The sequence below is a fragment of the Mustela lutreola genome, chromosome 3 (genome assembly GCF_030435805.1).
Source record: "Mustela lutreola isolate mMusLut2 chromosome 3, mMusLut2.pri, whole genome shotgun sequence".
NCBI classification, from domain to species: domain Eukaryota; kingdom Metazoa; phylum Chordata; class Mammalia; order Carnivora; family Mustelidae; genus Mustela; species Mustela lutreola.
The window spans coordinates 152,769,542-152,791,188 of NC_081292.1; the positions used below are offsets into that span (position 1 = coordinate 152,769,542).

Genomic DNA, 21,647 nt, shown 5'->3' on the forward strand with positions numbered 1-21,647 from the left:
CCAGTTTGGTAGTTAAGATAACCAAATATTTAGATGTTAGTTTGATTCAGCCATAGATTTTATGAATATTACAGGAAGAAGCGTAAGATACTTTCCATAAAAAGAAACCCACAAGTTACAAATATCAAGTTTCTAAACATTTCAAGATTCAGTGTTTTAGGCCAACTCCAGAATTATGCCAAAAGTGATAAAAAGCTGTTTAAATAATTATTTTTAAAAGACTATATTAAAAATTATATATATGTATATATACACACATATGCATATATATATATACATATATATATATCCTTTACACGCATTCTCTCTCTCTCTCTACCCACACACACACCAAACCCTGCTTAAAGATTTGTAGTCATTGAATAGACAGTCAGTTGCAAAACGCCTGATTGCAGTTAATGACCTAAAGTGCTGCAATTTATTCCAGTTTTCAAATAAACTCAAATGACATTTATTTGAACAGCAAGCAAGAGTCTCACAAGCATGAATGAGATGTAATGAACAATGAAAAAAATCAAAACTGCAGGCCAATTGTATGACACTTTCGGGAGGGAGGGGCAGATTTAAACTCTGAAATTATTCGATTTTCCTACAGTGTGTCTGGATCTGTTTTCATCCATGATTAACACCTTGGAATCTCTTTCTACTAAGCTGCAAAAAAAAACCCTGAAATAAAATAAGTGTTTCATGAATTCTTTGAGGATTAAGAGATGAAAGTCTCTTCTACAATACTCATATTAAAAACCTCCAAAATAAAATTCTTCTGCAAATTAGAAATAGATGTTCTCCTTAGAAATTAACTCCTTCTGTTTATTCGATGCCTACTAATTCCTTTTAACTTTTCTAGGATTTTTTATTCTCTGGTTCTACCCAAATAGAAAGTAAAATATTTTCCAAAATTATAGCCTTAGGCCAAGTTATGGATTCTTAAGAGAAAAGACTTGCGGCTACAGATGAGGGAGGCGGGTGCCCACGCCCATGCACCCTTGAGGAGGGGGTGGGGGCGGGGCAGAGAGCCAAGACGACTCCACACTGAGAGGGGAGCCAGACACAGGGCTCTAGCCCTGAGATTCTGACCTGAGCCAACGTCAGGTGTTTAACCCACTGAACTACCCAAGTGCCCCTAGCTGTTCTTAATCTATACTATCTTCATATCTCACATCTTCACATTCACAACACATCTCAATCTTAATGACGACTTAAATCTTTCCCAATTTTGAATACCAAATGCCTTCACAGCATCAATAAAATTGTTTTGATGCAATAATCTTTTTTGACACTGCCTTGTATGTATCAGAGGCCAACTGCTACCCCCTGCTTTGCCTCTTCTGAGCTCATTTGTGGGTAGGACTTTTAAAGGGCAACCACAGTGAGTCAAACATGTTGTCTTCATAACTGCACAGCTGTGGTATCTTTGCATGCTTTTCTATTAATAACATTATATGTTATTTATAAGCAGGACATTGTAATTGTGTTGATTTCATTAGCCCTTGTCATATGGCTTCTCTTAGGGTTTTTAAAAGTGAACAGCTGGCTTTCACAAACATTTATTAAATTATGATTCAAAAATTTAGCTTCAAAATCTAAAACTTTGCTTAAGTTTTACTTGGCAACAACAGTGGGCATGAATTATTCAAGATGTGATATGTGACAGGTGCAATGTGCTGATAAAGTGTCCTTTTTATTTCTACTATTAGGGTAGAAAATTATTAATCTCCCCTGGAATACTAATCAAAAGAAAGAAGTGCTTCAACTAGTTATGCTAATGATTTATTAGAATTAAATTGCATTTGGAAAATCAGATGGAGCCCTAAATTAACTAAAATTAGTCTTTCTAGATGAACTAGGGCAACCAGAATAAAATTACTTCTGCCACTTTAAAACTCACTACATTTCTAAGTCCTCAATAAATACGCTCTGTTCTTCCCTGACGTACTGTGTCTCGCCAAAATTCACCCTCCTCTTCGAGTCTGTTACTATTTTGACTGCTCATCAGATGTCTCCTTGAACCTCAATTAGCTGTACCACGCATAGGGTTACAGAAGCATGGCTAAGAACACAGGTCCTATTTAATAACTAATAATTAACACATCAACTCTTCTGTTCTGTATAAATGAAAGGGAATACATTTTGGTGGTTTAGGATAAACATGTTGTTCAGGTTAATACATGAGAGCATGATAAAATCCTACCTGTTCAACTATGATTAAGTGAAAGCTGTAGATTCTAGTCTTATTCTGCTTCAGGAGAGTGAGCAAGTCACAAGGAAGTTACTGCTTAAGAGGAACAGGTGGGTGGCTCAGTGGGTTTAGCCTCTACCTGTGGCTCCGGTCATGATCTCAGGGTCCTGGGATCAAGCCCCGGATCGGGCTCTCTGCTCAGTGAGGAGCTTGCTTCCCGCCCCGCCCCCCACCTGCCTCTCTGCCTACTTGTGATCTCTCTCTCTGTGTCAAATAAATAAATAAAATCTTTAAAAAAAAAAAAAAAGAACAGATCACTATTTGATCTCGAAGATGAAAAATCACCAGCCATTTTAAGAATAAAGGAGTTACTCCTGACAAAATACACATTCCAATTGTACTTCTCAGTTCTATCATGTACGATGACAGTGAAGAAAGGAATATAAAAGAAATGCTTCCAAAAAGTACCTTTCAGCAATAAAGAGATTCAAACTAACCAGAGCTTGGTAATCATCATACCCACCAGATAGATAGCCTTTCTTCAGGCCATCCGGGAATACCTAGTATTTCTTCTAACCAGTTGAGGAGAGATGTTTCCAGCCTTAAACAGGGAGGTTTGCACTTTAAATTTCTTATCAATAATTCTTTAGTTATGAGAGAGCAAAAGTCATAATGCTAATCAGTGAAGATTATCATACATTGTTCCTCTGTCACCAAATAAAAAAGATGAGCATTCAGATTATATACATGAAAAAGTCCAAAGCACTTAGTTTTGAAGCAGTTGGGAGAAAAAAAAACACAGAATAGATAGTTAAAATATACCAAGTCATATAAAAACTACTTCAAATTTGGTTCTATATTTAATGTATTATAAGAGAAAACTTTAGAAAATAAATGATTAACTAACGTGATTTTTTATTCACTAAAAAGGGGAATTCAGACAGAACAACATATCACTAATTTAAAATATTAAAAAGGCAAATCTAGAAAATGATTTGACATAAAATAGGTAAAGGAAAGGAACACTTAGTTCACAGGGAAAAAATTAAAGCATATTTTTGGAAAGATGTTCAATCTTACCAATAATTTTGAAAAATAAAATTTATTTTTCATCTATAAAATTAGAAAAAATGGGGGCGCCTGGGTGACTCAATGGGTTAAAGCGTCTGCCTTCAGCTCAGGTCATGATCCCAACGTACTGGGATCATTGCTACATCAGGATTTCTGCTCAGCGGGGAGTCTGCTTCCTCCTCTCTCTCTCTCTCTCTCTCTCTCTGCCTACTTGTGATCTCTGTCAAATAAATAAAATCTTTTTTAAAAATTAGCAAAAGATGTAAAATTTTGATGATTTAGTCTTGCAAGGGTTTGAGGAAAATAAACACTCTCGTACACTGTTCATAGAAATATGAATTACTGAAACATTTTATAAAGATGATTTTGCAAATATCTATAAAAATTTAAAAGCCTGCTCTCATTGGTAAATAAGTTCAACTGTTAAAAATTCACCTTACCTAAACACCTACAAAATAACACCAAAATTATACATGTGAATGATCACTACAGCAATGTTTGTAGCAAACGTATAAAACAACCTAGAACCTTATCAAGAGAGGCTAAATAAAGTTCATTCGTATTGTTAAATGCAATGCAATTATTAAGAAGATTGAGTGCCCTGTACTGATAATAATGGAAAATGGTCCAAATATATTATTAAATGAAAAAATGAGGCATGGACTTTGTTTGTAATCCCTAGTGTATAAATCTTCAAAGGACATACATTTTCATGCAGATCTAGGTCTGAAATTTTTGAGAAGAGACACAAGAGCAGTGATTACCTTTGAAGAGAGGTAATGTGAACAAGAGTAGAGGATACTTTTGCTTTTTTAATCCTTCTGTACTTTGGTAATTTTATTTTATTATTTTTTTTTCTGGTTTGTTTGGGTCTTAAAGACAATGTATTTAGTATTGTCTTAAAGACAATGTATTTAGTATTTTATTATTTAGCAGAATGCTTGCTTTTAGTTTTTACAAAACAGTAACATTTCAAGAGTTTCCTTATATTCGATATTAACATGAGTTTTTAAAAAGTTGATAATGACTGCTTAATTTTACAAAAGGCCTTCCTGCATATATTGATATAATTGTATGACAATGCACCTTTAATTAAATCATGGCCTTTTAAGACACCTTAAAGGTTTGCCTTGCTTTTTACTTTTAATTTTTTTATTTTTTATAAACATATATTTTTATCCCCAGGGGTACAGGTCTGTGAATCACCAGGTTTACACACTTCACAGCACTCACCAAAGCACATACCCTCCCCAATGTCCATAATCCCACCCCCTTCTCCCAAACCCCCTCCCCCCAGCAACCCTCAGTTTGTTTTGTGAGATTAAGAGTCACTTATGGTTTGTCTCCCTCCCAATCCCATCTTGTTTCATTTATTCTTCTTCTACCCACTTAAGCCTCCATGTTGTATCACCCACTTCCTCATATCAGGGAGATCATATGATAGTTGTCTTTCTCTGCTTGACTTATTTCGCTAAGCATGATACGCTCTAGTTCCATCCATGTTGTCGCGAATGGCAAGATTTCATTTCTTTTGATGGCTGCATAGTATTCCATTGTGTATATATACCACATCTTCTTGATCCATTCATCTGTTGATGGACATCTAGGTTCTTTCCATAGTTTGGCTATTGTGGACATTGCTGCTATAAACATTCGGGTGCACGTGCCCCTTTGGATCACTACGTTTGTATCTTTAGGGTAAATACCCAATAGTGCAATTGCTGGGTCATAAGGCAGTTCTATTTTCAACATTTTGAGGAACCTCCATGCTGTTTTTCAGAGTGGTACAGCAAATACTAGCAGTTCATTTTATTGTTTTTTTTTTTTAATGTTAACAGAGATGGAGTAGGTAATAGACATTTTAATTTTCTTCTATTTAATTCTAGTACTTTTTAAATAAAAGGCACCTGCAAAGACTATTCAAAATTTATCAAACAAGAATTAACTAAGCCAGTATTATTTATAATATCGTGACTGAACATTTAATTTCACGCTAACTCTGGGTAGAGTTAAGGCAATAATTAAATGCAACCAGAAATTTAATATGATCCAGTGGCTTACAGTGGCCTTCATAGGACTGTTCAATCCCTGGGCCCCTGAAAAATATGGCCAACAGAAAGAATTTCTAACACTGAGAGCTGTGTGACTATGGAAGGGATAACCTAACAAAGCAATCAAACCTGTGTCAATGGACATGTTCAAGCATATCCCACATCCTCTACCTAGAACAACGCCGCTTCACCTTTTCTTCCTAGCTAAGTCCAACTCAACCTTCAAGAGCCAGCTCAGGAATCACCTCCTCTAGGAAAGCTATCTTGATCCCTTCTCCTTCACCTTTGTGGTTTAGATCCTTGCTACACAAAATGTGATCCTCAAACCAAAAACATTAGAGTCGCATCAGCTGGAAGGTTATTAGAAATGCAGGATCTGAGATTCCATGCCTGAGGCATACAGAGTCTACTTTTCAGCAAGAAAAGTAGGTGATTTATATTCATATTAAAATTTGGAAAGCAGTGGTTAAAGGACAACACTTGCTATGACCACAGTTCATTGTGCACAACTGTGTCACAGCATTCATTAAACAGTAAATACAACTTTGTTTACTTGTCTGAATCCCTCATTAAACTGAGATTGTTAAAGTCAAGTCTAAGATTTTGGTTGTTCTCTATCCCTTATACCTGGCACATTATAGATGTTCCATAATTGTTTGTTGAATAAATGAGCAAAAAAGCAAGAATGAATGAATGAAAAGTAAATGTAAAATTTAGCTTATTATTCTTTTACAGCAATTCATCAATTACATGGCAGTATAGAAATATTAATTACAGTTGACAGAAAAGTAATTTTTGAAAAGCAATTTTTGAAAAGTTATTTGAAAAAGATACTATGTTTAGATGTATATATATCCTAGAAATACACTACAAAATATTTTTACCCTCACCAAATAGTACATAAATAAATCCAGGACTATACCTAAAGCCTCTTATAATGTTTTTCCTTTCTTTAAAAAAGCCCCACACTCAGATTATCATATAATATCACTAGTTTGGGCATAGGCCAACAGTTGAAAAGATAGAAATAAATTACTTTTAGATTCCTATTGTTTTCCTGATGACACACAAATTACGCTACTGTTTATCTTTCAGCCTGCAGCTGTTGCTGGCTCTGCATCACTATTTACTATAATTACTGCCTTCAGATTTCATTCTGACCCATATCCCATTGTAGGATATGCCCAGGCCAGATGAGCAATTTCAGAAATCAAAGCTCATGGAGGTTTGCAAAATCGTGGCTTTACAAATCTCTTTTCCAATAACGAACATTGTTTATTATACCTTTACCCTTCAACAAAAATCCTCACCTGGCTGTTTCTCGCCATTCAGCATCCTCACTTTCACGCCAGCAAATCTCATCCAGTTCTGTGAAAAGGTCATGAGGAATGTGTTCTTCATCATCATCCTCAGTTCCAAGAATAAACTGTACTCTCTGTGATGGGGTGTCTACAGAAAGTGAGAGACGTGAACATGCATTACTATGACTTCAACCTTAAAATTGCCTCATCACCAACTTCAACACCACTCCAAACTCACACCTCCCTGCCCCTCCATGTGACAATCATCCAGAGTAGACTTGGGAAATTAAAACTAAATTCAGAGAAAAAAAAAAACTGAACTAAATTTAGCATTACATGAAGTCTAGTATAATTTGGGAGATAATTATATAAAATGTAAATATAATATGTATAGATTATCAAAAACAATATTAAATGTTATGATTATTTTTTGATTATTTATAACACTCATCATAGAAACTATTTCTGTATCTCCCTTATATTCATACACATTTTTTCTCATCATCTATCCTATGCTTTATGATAATATTCAGAACAGACTATGATAAAATTCACTTATACTAAAATTATACAGAATGTAATTCACCATGAACTCCCTTGTAATGCTTTTTTATAGTCACACCTTTGCCCCATCACCAAGCCCTGACAACCACTAATCTGGTCTCCACTGCTATAGTTGTGCCTTTTCCAAAATGCTATATAAATGGAAACCAAACCCCAAATCACCTGCATGCTACATCATCTACTGTTGGTGTTTGCCTAAACATTCGAAGACTTCCTATGACCATGACTATGCCACAAGTCACTATGTTCTTGGCAGGGGAGCAAAATAATTTGTGATTTGGACACAAGACACACAATTTCAAGGGTATGCATGATGTTCCTAGAAAGAACATGTTGTTCACAATTTGGGGGTGTCTAAAGTGGGGACCTGTATAATTTGGGGACATAGATTGACTGTGTTTCCTACAAGGCTTCCAGTCCAGCTGGCTAGCCTTACAGTTTCCCGTTTAGTTAAGATAACTGGGTCCCATTTTTAGAGGGACTACTCAACGACAGTTAGTCCAATCTGACCTACTTGCCCATGCTACCCACAAGGTGGTATTCACTCATTGCACTGTGTATTGGCTACAGAAAAGAGGGTATGGAAGACATCCAAAGGTGTTAATAGGTTTTGTGTGTGTGTGTTGAAGATGAAGGCACTGAGGACATCCTTCATTTCTGATAAACTTCTTCAGGTTAAAAGTATTGGTGGTATGAGTCACCTAGCAGAGAAAAGCAAGCCAGCAGTCAATTAGATTTAAGGCACTTGTCACAACTTGAGAGCCACATCAAGGTATTTTCTTTTATGAGGAATACTCCAGGGCAAGTTCTGAAAGATCATTAAATTCACCTCGATTCACTTCAGCAAGTATACTCCATTCCAGTAACTATAACTTCATATCCTTTCCAATTATCCCCTACTCTAAATATCTCCAACTTTATTTGTCCATTCTTTAATTCACTTTCTGAGAATTAAAAAAAAAAAAAAAAAAGAAAGCATGCCTGGGGATTTCATCTTCATTATTTCTTCTTTGGTTTATATTTTTAAAAGATTATCTGATTGTTTACCTAGAAATCTTTACTAGGTAGATGGACACAAAAAACAAAATCCATTCTACCCTTATAATATAGTAAAAGTTATTTTAAAACCTAGTAGGAAAAAAAATCCATTTATTTTAGAAGCAAAACTACAAGGCTATCTAAGAATAAATTTTTTAAACTATACAATACATTTGTGATGAAGATTATAAAACTTTCTTAAACAATATGAAAGTAGACCTAAATAAATGAATGAATGTATACTAATGGAAAGGCTCAATAGTGAAAAACTCATATATTCAATGTTATTCCAACTAAACATTTGGTATTCTCAAGTATTTTTTAAAACACAGAAGAGGGGTGCTGGGTGGCTCAGTTGGTTAAGCGTTGGTCTTTGGCTTAAGTCATGATGCCAGGGTCCTGGGATCAAACCCAGTGTCAGGCTCCCTGCTCAGCAGGGAGTCTGCTTGTCCCTCTCCTTCTGCGCTTCTCCCTGCTCTTGTGCTCTTTCTCACTCCCCCTGTCAACTAAATAAACAGACTCTTTTTTAAATAGATTAATAAATAAATAAAATATGAAAGAATGAGTAAATCTGTAGCAAACATATAGTGATTATGGAATTCTATAATATTAAATATATTTTGTGAAAATAAACCAATTAATCAGTTATTTAAAAGATTAGGTTATCATAGGCACAAATGAGAGGATTTCAGAAGTCAAAAGTGAACAACATATAATTAATATAAAATATACTATAGCATCATACTTTCTGTATAAATAAATGTTTTCAGTGAGGCTCTAGACCCTGCCTATCTCATTAGCCTTATCTTCTGCCACTCTGTCCCTTGTTATTCCATTCAGGGATCATTAGTTTTCTTATGGGTTCTTAAAAATACCATGTTCCTTTCCATGTCAGGGTCACTCTATGCACTGTTTCCTCTACCTCTCCCATATGTCTTTCAGCATCTACTTCAATGTAATACACTTCAGCAAGCCTATCCAATCAGCCTTGCAAAATACACACACAAACACACATAGAAGCACATTCATATGCAAACAATTAAGTTAGGCATCTGTTATCCCAATTCACAGCACTCTGTACTTCTCCTTGTTACAGTTAATTTGATTGTAATTTTAAATTTATTGCACAATAGTAAATCAAATATTTTAAATAGTCAAAAACTAGTCTCTTGGAAAAAGATAGGAATAAGTTCTAAGACAAAACGTTATGGATGCAAAAATACTTTTCAGATTATAAAGCATTATATAAATATTACTGATGATGATTGATGCTAATGCCAGTGGTACTGGTGATGGTTAAAATGAAAATATAGGCCTGCCAAAAGAGATCTAGAATTTGAAGTAGGGAGAATGAGAAAATAATAGTGCCATTGATTAAAATAGAGTTGTAACATGGATGGAACTTGAAAGCCTTATGCTAAGTGAAGTAAGTCAGAGAAAGAGAAATACTATGTGATCTCACTTATCTATGGAATCAAAACAAAGAAACAAATAGACACACACACACACACACACTAAAGAGCCCCCACTAAACTCATAGAAAAAGAGATTTGTGGTTATCAGGGGCAGTGGGTGGAGGCTGTGAGAATGGGAAGGTGGTTGAAAGGTATAAATTTCCAGTTATAAGATGAATAAGTACCAGGCATGTAATGTAAACATGATGCCCACAGCTGACACTGCTGTATGATATATAGGAAAGCTGTTAGCAGAGTACATCTTATGAGTTCTTATCATAAGGAGAATTTTTTCCCTCTTTTCTTTTTATTGTATCTATATGAGATAATGGAGGGTGGATGTTGGCTAACTTATTGTGGTCATCATTTCACAATATATGTAATACATCAAGCTGTACTCCTTAAACCTACACAGTGATGTATGTCACTTATTTCTCAAAAAAAAAAAAAAAAAAACTGGAGAAAGAAAAGGGTCATCAGAATGAGAATCACTATTACAGACTGAGAACTCAAAAGACAACTTTTAGATATGCTAAATTTGAGGTGACTTTGGGACAAACATATAAAGATAGTCACAGGAAAGCTGGAGATTTCACTCTGGAAAAGACGACAGGGTCAGTGATAGAGACATGGGTGGCATTTAGAGAAGTCATATGATTATAATGCATGAGGGCTCAAAAATGAAGAAGTAGGGAGAGAAAAAGACTCAACATTGGGGAAATAATCAGCTTTAAGATTTGGGAGAAGGAAGAGGAGTTAACAAAAGAATGAGAAAAGGAATAGACAGATGGGAAAAAGGATCAATACATTAAATATTTAATGAGTACCTTCATAGGCCAGGTACTATTCTAGGCAGTGAATTAGACTGATGTAAACAGGAAAAAAAATCTCTGTCCTTATAGATTGTAGAGCTGATGGAGACAGTAGCATAACAGGGGCCGTGTTTGGAAAGAATTTCAAAAGGACAAGAAGCTAATCAGATGCTTTAGAATCAATGACAGAACTGGGTAAGAACTACAGGATTTGGCTAGTCTAATGTTCAATAGCACTGGAAGTCCAGGGAATATGTATTATTTTACAATCAGAAAGAAAGAAATAAACTGTTTCCATTTGGAATATAGACAATATTTTCATAAACGGATAGTTAAGAAAATCAAACTACCAGAAGAAAACCCCTAATAGAATCATAATTGCAAATAAGCAAATTTCCTAGCAAAGTTTCATCTTTTCATTATTAGTTTAGTTACTTATATTGTTATAATTACATATTAATACCAGGTTTTTAAGTACATTTTTCCTAACAATAAGTGAAAATCCCCTGTCGGCTCTGTCCCAAAGTTCTCTATTTTTTAGGCCCTTTCTGGAGAAGAGTCAACAATTATGTTGAGAAATAGATTTTTCATAACAAGTACAATGACAGAAGTGACCTGGGAAATTTGCATTTACATATGTGATCTTACTGTCATGAAGACAGGAAGCCTCTTGCACTATGACATTTAGCTCAAGGGAGCAGATTCACAATACGAAATATTTATCATTATGCATTTCTGAATTACTGTATCCTTGTTTCTTCCTCTTTTTTTTTTAAAGATTCCATTTATTTATTTGACAGAGAGAGATCACAAGTAGGCAGAGAGGCTGGCAGAGAGAGAGAGAGAGGAGGAGGAAGCAGACTCCCTGCCGAGCAGAGAGCCCGATGCGGGACTCGATTCCAGGACCCTGAGATCATGACCTGAGCCAAAGGCAGCGGCTTAACCCACTGAGCCACCCAGGCGCCCTGTTTCTTCCTCTTTATCCTTGTTGTACTTTAGGTAAATCAATATTCAGATAATCTATCATATGAAATTGTTAAATAATGATTATTTTGATGGTTCTGTTTCAAATTCATGTCTGCAGCCTCTACAAATCAATATCTTCCAACTTCATTTGAACTTTAAAATTTGCTCCTATTTTTTGGAGTTATATAGTCTGTTCCTTTAGAGTCCTACATTTAACTCATTTACATAATTTAAATAATATATTTATTGCTATTAATGCTAATTAGCTCATTCTGTCATAAGATAACAGATTAATTAAATATTTCAGCAGAAGCACCAGGAACTAATACATATTTCTCTCCAAAATGGACATAAGACTACATACAGAATTTACAAATCCTATTCCTGAAAACCTAGTTATCTAACTCATCACCCAAACGAAGGCTATAAAAGGGTCATAAGTGGAAAACTGTAGACACATTTTGGAGAGGATTTTTTTCAGAGGAAGCTATAATGTGAGTCCCAAGTCTCCTTGCTCTCCTATAAAGGCAGGGAAGAGGGGTGTCTGCCCCTCCCTCACGTCAAGCAAGTAGAGCTCCAAGAGCATTAGAAGGGCTTGATATGCCCTCCTGGAATGGACTTGGGTATGATTTCTGCCTGAGAAACACAAAGTCAGCCCCACTGCTAATCACTGAGATTGCTGCCTTAGATAACATACTCTTCTAGTATTTATCAAGGCAGAGAGAGTATGTGTATTTTCTGTAAATCATATATGGGCCACACAAAATAGAGACAGAGAACCAGAGGGAGAGAGACAGACTGTGGAATGTGGGTTTCTCTTTGATTCTGTCGCAAAAGGCTGCCATGCAGCATAGACAAGACTTCATCAGAAAGAATATGTCACTATAGCTGAATGCTTAGGGGATGAGGAGGAATAAACAATAAGGCAGAAAAGAGTGCAGGTGAGAGACACTGCAGAGGAGAATGAGTAAATTCAAATTCTTATTAAGCCTAGAGAGTGTGATCTCAGCTTGTGACAGTACTAGTTAAATCAAAACTTTCCTGCACCACCCCTTTTAGTTCTTTTCATTTCCTATGCTCCAAATCTGAAGGGATTAGAAACCAGAGTTAGGATAATGATGGAACATCCAGGAAAAGGAGAAGCTCAAGGTAGGAGGAAAAAAAAAAAGGGAGCAACTACAACCTCCTCTTTCCTCAGCTGCAGCAGGCCTGGGCGAGGGAAGGGAGAAAAGCCTTACAGTTAAAGCCAAATTCAAACTTTCACTATTACATGAGTCTAAATATTTTAATTACTGATTAGAGAACTTTGAGTTACCTAAAAAATGACTAGAAAAGCTGGGGAGACTTCCGGTGTTTTCATTCAAAAGCAGAATAACAATTAGACCCAATAAATAAGTACAAAGAGATGATATAAGACAGAAATAGTTATAATAGTTATGATTAAATCCCACAATTTATTCAATGTTACAGTTATAAGAACCTTACAAATGATCATAAATTCTTTTATATTCATAAATGAATCATTAACCTTTAAACTCTAGTTTATTGAAATAGTAGTTGACTATGGTGAGATTATAAAAAGAGAGAAAAAGACAAAATAAATTTTTAATTTATTAATATCTTCTATGGATCAGTTATTTTCATACACTATCTCTTCTATATCTTACAATAACCTAGTATTAACCTGGTATTAATCTTAAAATGCAGTGCAATTAATGAAGGAGCCTAAAAAACAGTACATCCATGTTCATAGATAGAAGGACTCAATATTGTCAAGATGTCAGTTCTTCCCAATGTGATTGGGATTCAATGCAATTCAATTAAAATCCCAGAAAGTTATTTTATGAATATCAACAAACTTATTCTAAAGTTTATTTGGAAAGGCAAATGATCCAGACTAGGCAACATTAATATTGAAAAAGAGGAACAGGTAGAGGACCGATACTACCTGACTTCAATGTTAACTGTAAAATGACAGTACTCCAGACAGTGTGATATTGGCAAAAGAATAGACAAATAGATCAACAGAACAGACAGAATAGAGCCCAAAAATAACCCCCATAAATATAGTCGACTAATCTCTGACAAAGAAGCAAAGGCAATACAATGGAGCAAAGGTAGTCTTTCCAACAAATGGTGCTGGAACAATTGGACATGCAAATATAAAAAAATGAATCTAGACAGGGACCTTCTGCCCTTCATAAAAATTACCTGAAAATGGGTCATATTCCTAAATGCAAAACACAAATCTGTAAAATTCCTAAAAATTAACATAAGAAAAAACTTGATATTCAGTAAGGTGGTGCCCTTTATTTCTTTTCTCTTTTTTATTTTTATTTTTTCAGTGTTCCAAGATTCATTGTTCATGCACCACACCCAGTGCACCATGCAATACGTGCCCTCCTTAGTACCACTACCAGGCTCACCTAACCCCCCACGCTCCTCCCTTCCAAAACCCTCAGTTTGTTTCTCAAAGTCCACAGACTCTCATGGTTTGTCTCCCCCTCTGATTTCCCCCAACTCACTTCTCCTCTCCAACTTCCAATGTCCTCCGTGGTATTCCTTATGCTCCACATATGATAATTGACTCTCTCTGCTTGACTTATTTCACTCAGCAAAATCTCTTCCAGTCTCCATGTTGATACAAAAGTTGGGTATTCATCCTTTCTGATGGAGGCATAATACTCCATTGTATATATGGACCTTATCTTTTTTATCCATTTGTCCGTTGAAGGGGATCTTAGTTCTTTCCACAGTTTGGCGACTGTGGCCATTGCTGCTATGAACATTGGGGTACAGATGGCCCTTCTTTTCACTACATCAGTATCTTTGGGGTAAATAACCCACTAGTGCTATTGCAGGGTCATAGGGAAGCTCTATTTTTAATTTCTTAAGGAATCCCCACACTCTTTTCCAAAGTGGCTGCACAAGGTGATGTCTTTTTAGATACAACATCAAAGACACTATCCATGAAATAAAGAACCGATAAGCTGGAATTCATTAAAATTAAAAATTTCTTTTTTTTTTTTTTTTTTAAAGATTTTATTTATTTATTTGACAGAGAGAAATCACAAGTACACTGAGAGGCAGGCAGAGAGAGAGAGAGGGAAGCAGGCTCCCTGCTGAGCAGAGAGCCTGATGCGGGACTCGATCCCAGCACCCTGAGATCATGACCCGAGCCGAAGGCAGTGGCTTAACCCACTGAGCCACCCAGGCGCCCCAAAATTAAAAATTTCTTAAGCAATAATTTAAAAATTAAATTAAAAATTTGTGCTCTGTAAAAAATAATTTCTAGATAATAAAAAGATAAGTTATAGATTAGAAAAAAATATTTGCAGAAGACATAACTGATAAAGGGCTATGATCCAAAATATACAAAGAACATCTAAAACCCCAAAATCAGGGGGAAAAAAGCTCATTTTTAAAAATGGGCCAAAGACAGAAGACACAAACAGACACTTCTCTTAAGACATTCAGATGGTGAACAGACACATGAAAAGATATGCAACATCACTCATCATTACAAGAATGCCAATCAAAACTATAATGAGATATTACCTCACACCTGTCAAAATGGCTAATAAAAAAAAAACAAACAAGAAACAAAAGGTGTTGGCGAGGGTGTGGAGAAAAAAGAAACTTCTTGCACCATTAGTGGAAATGCAAACTGCTATAGCCACTGTGGAAAACAGTACAGAGTTTCCTCAGAAAGTTAAAAATAGAACTAACTTATGATCCACAAAATGCACTACTGGATATTTACTCAAAAAATACAAAAACAATAATTCAAATGGATACATGCACCCCTATGTTTATAGCAGTATTATTTATAATACCAAATTATGGAAACATCCCAAGTATCCAATGATAGATAAATGGATGAAGAAGGGAGATATAAATATATATTTCACTCATATGTGGAATTCAAGAAACAAAACAAATGAGCAAAGGGGGAAAAAAAAGAGAGAGAGAGCCAAACCAAGAAACACTCTTAACTACAGAGAACAAACTGATGGTTACTAAATGGGGGGGGGGGGATGGGGGAAATAGGTGATGGGGATTAAGGGGCACACTTGTCATAATGAGCATCAGGTAGCGTATGGAATTGTTGAATCGATGTATCGTAGTATGCCTGAAACTAATATAACACTAAATATTTACTGTGCTGTAAATAAAATAAAAACTTAATAAAGAAGAATATAATAAATGAATGAATGAATAAACAAATAAATATGAGCCAAAGACCTTAATAGACATGCCACAAACAGATGGCAAATAGGCATACGAAGAAACTGTCCACATTGTATGTCATCAGGGAAGTGCAAATTAAAACAAGACTCCATTGTGCATCTATTAAAATGGCCAAAACACCAACCAAATCAAATGCTAGCAACTATCGTATGTGGAGTAATAGGAACTCTCATACATTGTCAGTGGGACTGCAAAATGGCACGAGCATTTAGAAGTGGTTTCTTACAAAACTAAATAATTTTTAACATATTATCCGTAATCACACTCCTTAGTATTTATTCAAAGAAATTAGAAATTTAAACCTGTACACAGATGTTTTTAGCAGCTTTACTCATAAGTGCCCAAACTGGGAAGAAATCAATAAGTTGCTCAGTAGGTGAATGGGTAAATAAACTGTGGTATATCCAGACAATGAAATAGGATTCAGTGCAAAAAATAATGATAGTAATCTATCAAGATAGGAAAAGACATGAAGGAATCTCAAATGCATATTATTAAGTGAAATAAGTCAATCTGAAAAGACTACCTTAGTGTATAATTCCAACTACATGACATTCTGGAAAAAGCAAAACTGTGGAGAGAGTAAAATGTTCAGTGTTTGGCAAAGGATATGAGGGGGAACGAATAGGCTGAGCACAGAGGATTTTTAGGGCATTGAAATATCCTGTATGATATTGTAATGATGATACATGCCATTACACATTTGTCCAAACCTACAGAATTTATAACACCAAGAATGATCCCTAAAGTAAACTAATGGACTCTGGGAAATCATGATGTGTTCATGCAGGCCTATCCTTGGTAAAAAATAGACCATTCCAGTGGGCGATGCTGATACTGGGGGAGGCTCTGCTTATGTGGAGGCAGGAGGTACATGAGAAATCCCTATTCCTTCCTCTCAATTTTGTTTTAAAACTAAAATGGCTCTAAAAGATAAAGTCTTAAAAAACAGGATGCCTCAGTTTTTAGATGTTATTGTTCACACTAATATGCAGCCTATATCTTATACATGATTATATATATTCAAAAGAAGGAGAAAAAAATAAATTATATTTATGTAGCATATTTGTTTCAGGCATTATTTCTCTTTTAGAATGTTAATCATGTGAAGTTTGGTTTCATTACACAATATTTTAGGAAGTTTATTGAACTAAATTTTACAGCAGGAATTGAGTCCATAGCCAAGTCCTATGCTTCACTACCTCTTCAAAGTAAGATGCCAATTTCCTGAATGGAACATGAATATTTATTTGAAATGAGACTGATGAATTCCTATAAATATCAGATGTGCTTAAGAAATCAATAGCACAACATATACATTTCCAATCCAGTTTATCTTAAATAAGAACCTGGTACACTCTTTTTCCTAAAATTATACAATCTGGGTGATATTCATCTACTATCTACAAAACCAGATCTTATCTGAATCAAAAGAAATACTTCTAAATAGCCTGCTATTTTTGTGGTGGTTCTTTTGGACCAAAAATAAAAAAAAAAAACACAGTACTTTGAAAAGCCATTAAAAAATAGCATAAATGGCAATTTCACTGTTACACTAAGAAATCAATTAAATCTTTCCATTAGACCTACCGAGAGTGAGGAGATATGTCCATTCGTGTTGCATGACACCTGTTCTAACTACTCACTTAACAGCAACCACAGCCCAGAGCAGCTATGCCTCAACACTGATTGGTACTATGTTCCTCTTGCTTTTGAAACATTTTGTCTCATCACTGTTTTCAATGACTTTTTTCAGTTTACTCTGCATCAGTAACCTGGGGTTCTATTAATCTCATGCATCCAGCCCCCAAAACTCAATTGGGGTGGTCACATACATTTGAGACTTATTAGTATTTCCCTTCATAAAGCATGAGGACCACTCACCACACTCCTTTAAAATTCTAGTCATAAAAAAATAACGGCAGTTATGAATAAAGAGAATTTGAAAGTCTGAGATAGGGCACCAGGTATTTAAAAGACTTCTCTAAGACACACTGGATAACAGTAATAGTATAGGAAATGATGATTTATTAAAGTAAAATAATTTATTCATGGACAAGAGATATTTTGGGTGGGTTCAAATAACTTATGAGTTCCTGTATCTGGCTTTTCATTTTTTAAAGTAGAAATGATTTTATAGGTATTACGTTACACTCACAAAAGTCTTTTCATGATTATCCTACCAATATACTTTTAGCATCTTAAAGAGGTTAGAATTTTGGGGTGCCTCGGTGGCTCAATGGGTTAAAGTCTCTGCCTTTGGCTCAGGTCATGATTCTAGGGTCCTGGGACTGACCCCCGCATTGGGCTCTCTGCTCAGCAGGGAGCCTGCCTCCTTTTCTCTCTCTGCCTGCCTCTCTGCCTACTTGTGATCTCTGTCTGTCAAATAAACAAATAAAATCTTTTTAAAAAAAAAGGTTATAATTTTAATACAAAAAATGTTCAAATGTGTTACTTAATGACTATTTTTTTCATGTCTATGCCCCTTAAAATTGCATGACATAAATCATGAATTACAGTATTACCAAGATCAGAAAGAAGCTTCTAGGTATAAATATAAATATATGTTGATAGATATTGGATTTATTTTTAAGATGGTAACTGAGAACATAGAGCATTATAATACAAACTCTAGCCAAGAATACGGTGGATCAAAATATGGATCTGTTTCTATATTTATTAAAATATATAATGGATATAAATAACAACATGAATAAAATAACATGAAGGAATAAAGTTCTCGGGCTCTTAGTAGTCTCTTCTGGAATATTCAAGAGACATCATTAAATGGTGAAAAGATAAGCCACAAATGTGAGAAGATATATGAAATATGTAAAAGCAACAAAGGACTTATAGCCCTAATACATAAAGAAACTCTACAAATCAGTAAGGAAAAAAAATCCAGTAAAAAAATTTTTCAATTTCAATTCAAAATTTATCAATTTAATTTTTAAAAATTTAAGGCTATTCAAATGGCCGAAGAGTATGCACAAAGTTGTTCAATCATATTCGTATTCAAGAAATGTAAATTAAAACAACATAGCATTATATACCTTACAATAATGGCCAATGTTAAGAGAATGCCAAATGCTGACAAGAGTGTAAAATGACATAAGCCCTCATACTTTTCTGGTGGAAGTATAAATATGTACTTCACTTTGGAAAATATTTGGCATTATCTGCTCAAATTGAAAATATGCATACCCTATCACTCAACAATAATTTCAAGGTGTGAGAATTACATGTGTGAACCAAGAGACATAAAAAGGCCCACAGCAACATCAATCATAGTGGCTTCAAAATGCAAATGATCCAAAGGCCCTTCAGTAGTAGAATGCACAGCATATACAAACAAATGAATATTATACAAAAATTACAATTAATAAACTAAAGCTATAACTGAAAACATTGGTGAATCCCACAAAAAACAACATTGAACAATAGAGAAAGATACAAACATCCCTATGAGTTCATTTATATAAAATTCAATAACTAGCAAAACACCCAGTGTAACAAGACAAGCTAGAAATCCTTTGGGGGAGCAATGGTAGATAGTGATTAGAAAGGAGCACTAAGAGGGATTTGTAGAATGTAACTACCAAGCTAGTAGTTATACACATGTTGATGATCATTCACTGAGTTGTACATTTGGGGAGGAAGGATGGTTCACGGCATCCAATAGTAACCGAAACATCAGAGAGAGAATCTGGGCCACCTGACTTATATCCAAGTTTCACCAAATAAAGAGGCAGAAGTTTCTCAGGTTCAATGGTTCTTGAGCCTAGTTGGATACTAAATCACTGGGATACTTATAAAAAAGATACCAGAATTCAAAGAAATACCCAATATTAATGAAAGTCTTTGAGGGTGGGGTCCAGCATAAATATTTTTTAAAGATTTTATGTATTTATGTATTTATTTATTTGAGAGAGAGAGAGTGGGAGGGAGGGGAAAGGGGGAGGAGAAGAGAGAGGGAGAGAATCTCAAGCAGAGTCTACTCTGAGCACAGTGCCCAATGTGGGGCTCCATCTGTGACCCCGAGATCACGACCCAAGCTGAAACCGAGAGCCATACGTTTAACTGACCGAGCCATGCATGCGTCCCCACGGATCAGTATTTTTTAAAGTTTCTCAGATGATTTTAATGTATAACAGGGCTTGACGGGGATTTCTAGAGCTTCATTTGTGGAAATTTTAGTATATATGTAAGTTACCTAAGTATTGTTAATGTACAGATTCTGATTCAAAAGGTCTGGGCTAGGGCCTGAGGTTATGCATTTCTAACAAGCTCCAATGGGATTGTTAATGTTGCTGGCTCATGCACTACACTATTTTTTTTTAATTATTTAAATTGTTTTAGGTAGGTTCCATGCCCAATGTGGAGCCCAATGTGGGCTCAGGACCTTGGGATCAGGACCTGAGCTGAGATCGAGTCAAATGTTTGACTGAGCCACCCAGGTGTCCTGGACCACACTTTATATAGCAAATTTTCTAGAACAATGGGTCTCAAGGTTGGCTGCACATTAGAATTATCTGGTGGTACTTAAAAAAAAAAAAAAAAACACCTACAGGTTTAGGCCCTACACCCGAAGGGTCTGACTAGTGTGGGGTTAAGCCATCACCATGTTTTTAAAACTCACAAGTATAGTCAATGTTGAGAACCACTGTTCTGAAAAATTGACACACCGCATCCAGCTATAGGAAAAAAAAAAGAAGAAACAGAGGGAACACGTTTATTTATGTTTGTTTACTAACCATTTGTAAGGTGATATGAACATAATTTTTCAAGTACTAGAAAATAACGAAAATTCAAAATACCCATTAAAGTTTAGTCCAACATATGTAGTCCATTCTCAGAATCTAAGAGGAAGTCTGGACTAACTGTAAGTAGATGAAGGATTGAATGAGAAAATCCACATAACTGTCTCTTTATTACATTCCCAGACTCCACCTCATGGAAAAAAAAAAAAAAAAAAAAACCCTGAAAATGTCAAGGACACTTTTACACCTCCACTCTCGGTCTACCAACTCAGAGACAATCATCCTTTTATCACGCAGGTGAGGATACCCAACAGAATTTTCTTTACCAAGTCCCAACAATAGTTATTCTACCTCTGGCTGAAGTACCTGGTATTTGGAGAAGTTTAATGTTCTAACTATATACAGTGATTGAAACAAGGAGCATACTGAGGGCAGTGCATCTCTAAGAAAAATAATGGGGAAATTGTACAAATACTACAAATCAATGGAGAATCAAAAATAATCTCAATGGCCCAAAAGAAGATCATACCTCTAAAAATTATCTGATTCAGCAATGAAAGAAAATGCCCAGAATACCTGGGAATTATCAATAGACTATAAAAATGGACTCTGTCAAGAACAAGAAAAACTAATTAGGAAAGGACAGGAAGAAATAAAAGAAAGGGGCGCCTGGATGGTTCAGTCAGTTAAGCGTCTGCCTTTGGCTCAGGTCATGATCCCAGGGTCCTGGGACTGAGTCCTGAATGGGGCTCTCTGCTCAGCGGGGAGTCTGCTTCTCCCTCTGCCCCTTCCCCCACTCATTTTCTCAATCTCTCTCTCACTCGCGCGCTCTCTCTCAAATAAATAAAATCTTTAAAAGGAAGAAATATAAAGAAAATAGTATGAGATAAGCAAGAACTTTAATAAAACTAAAATGCAACCACAAAATCAAAACCAATAATAGAAATAGTAAAATGCAGAACTGATATTGCAGAGAATCAAGTGGATAATATGAGAAACTAACTTTAAACCACAAAGGGAAAAGACAACACACATCACTAATCCAACATGCAGATAATTAATGTTTACAAAGAAGATAACAAAGTGGAACGGAATCAGATAAAACAGGAAAATGTAATGTAAGCAGAAAAATATCAGTGTATGCATACTGGAAAGGATTTTTAATACACCCATCACTAGGCCTGTCTTAGCAATTTTCTT

At 35.4% G+C, this 21,647-nt stretch overlaps 1 protein-coding gene across 8 annotated transcripts in view; it reads right to left on the minus strand.

Moving 5' to 3' along the window:
- SLC4A10 (solute carrier family 4 member 10) overlaps positions 1-21,647 on the minus strand; it is a 309,943-nt gene that overhangs the window by 138,675 nt on the left and 149,621 nt on the right. For all 8 annotated transcript variants that reach the window (XM_059167179.1, XM_059167172.1, XM_059167173.1 and 5 more), the window contains one exon: positions 6,612-6,750. In XM_059167179.1, coding sequence (XP_059023162.1) covers positions 6,612-6,750 — 139 coding nt within the window. The remainder of the gene's footprint in view (positions 1-6,611; positions 6,751-21,647) is intronic.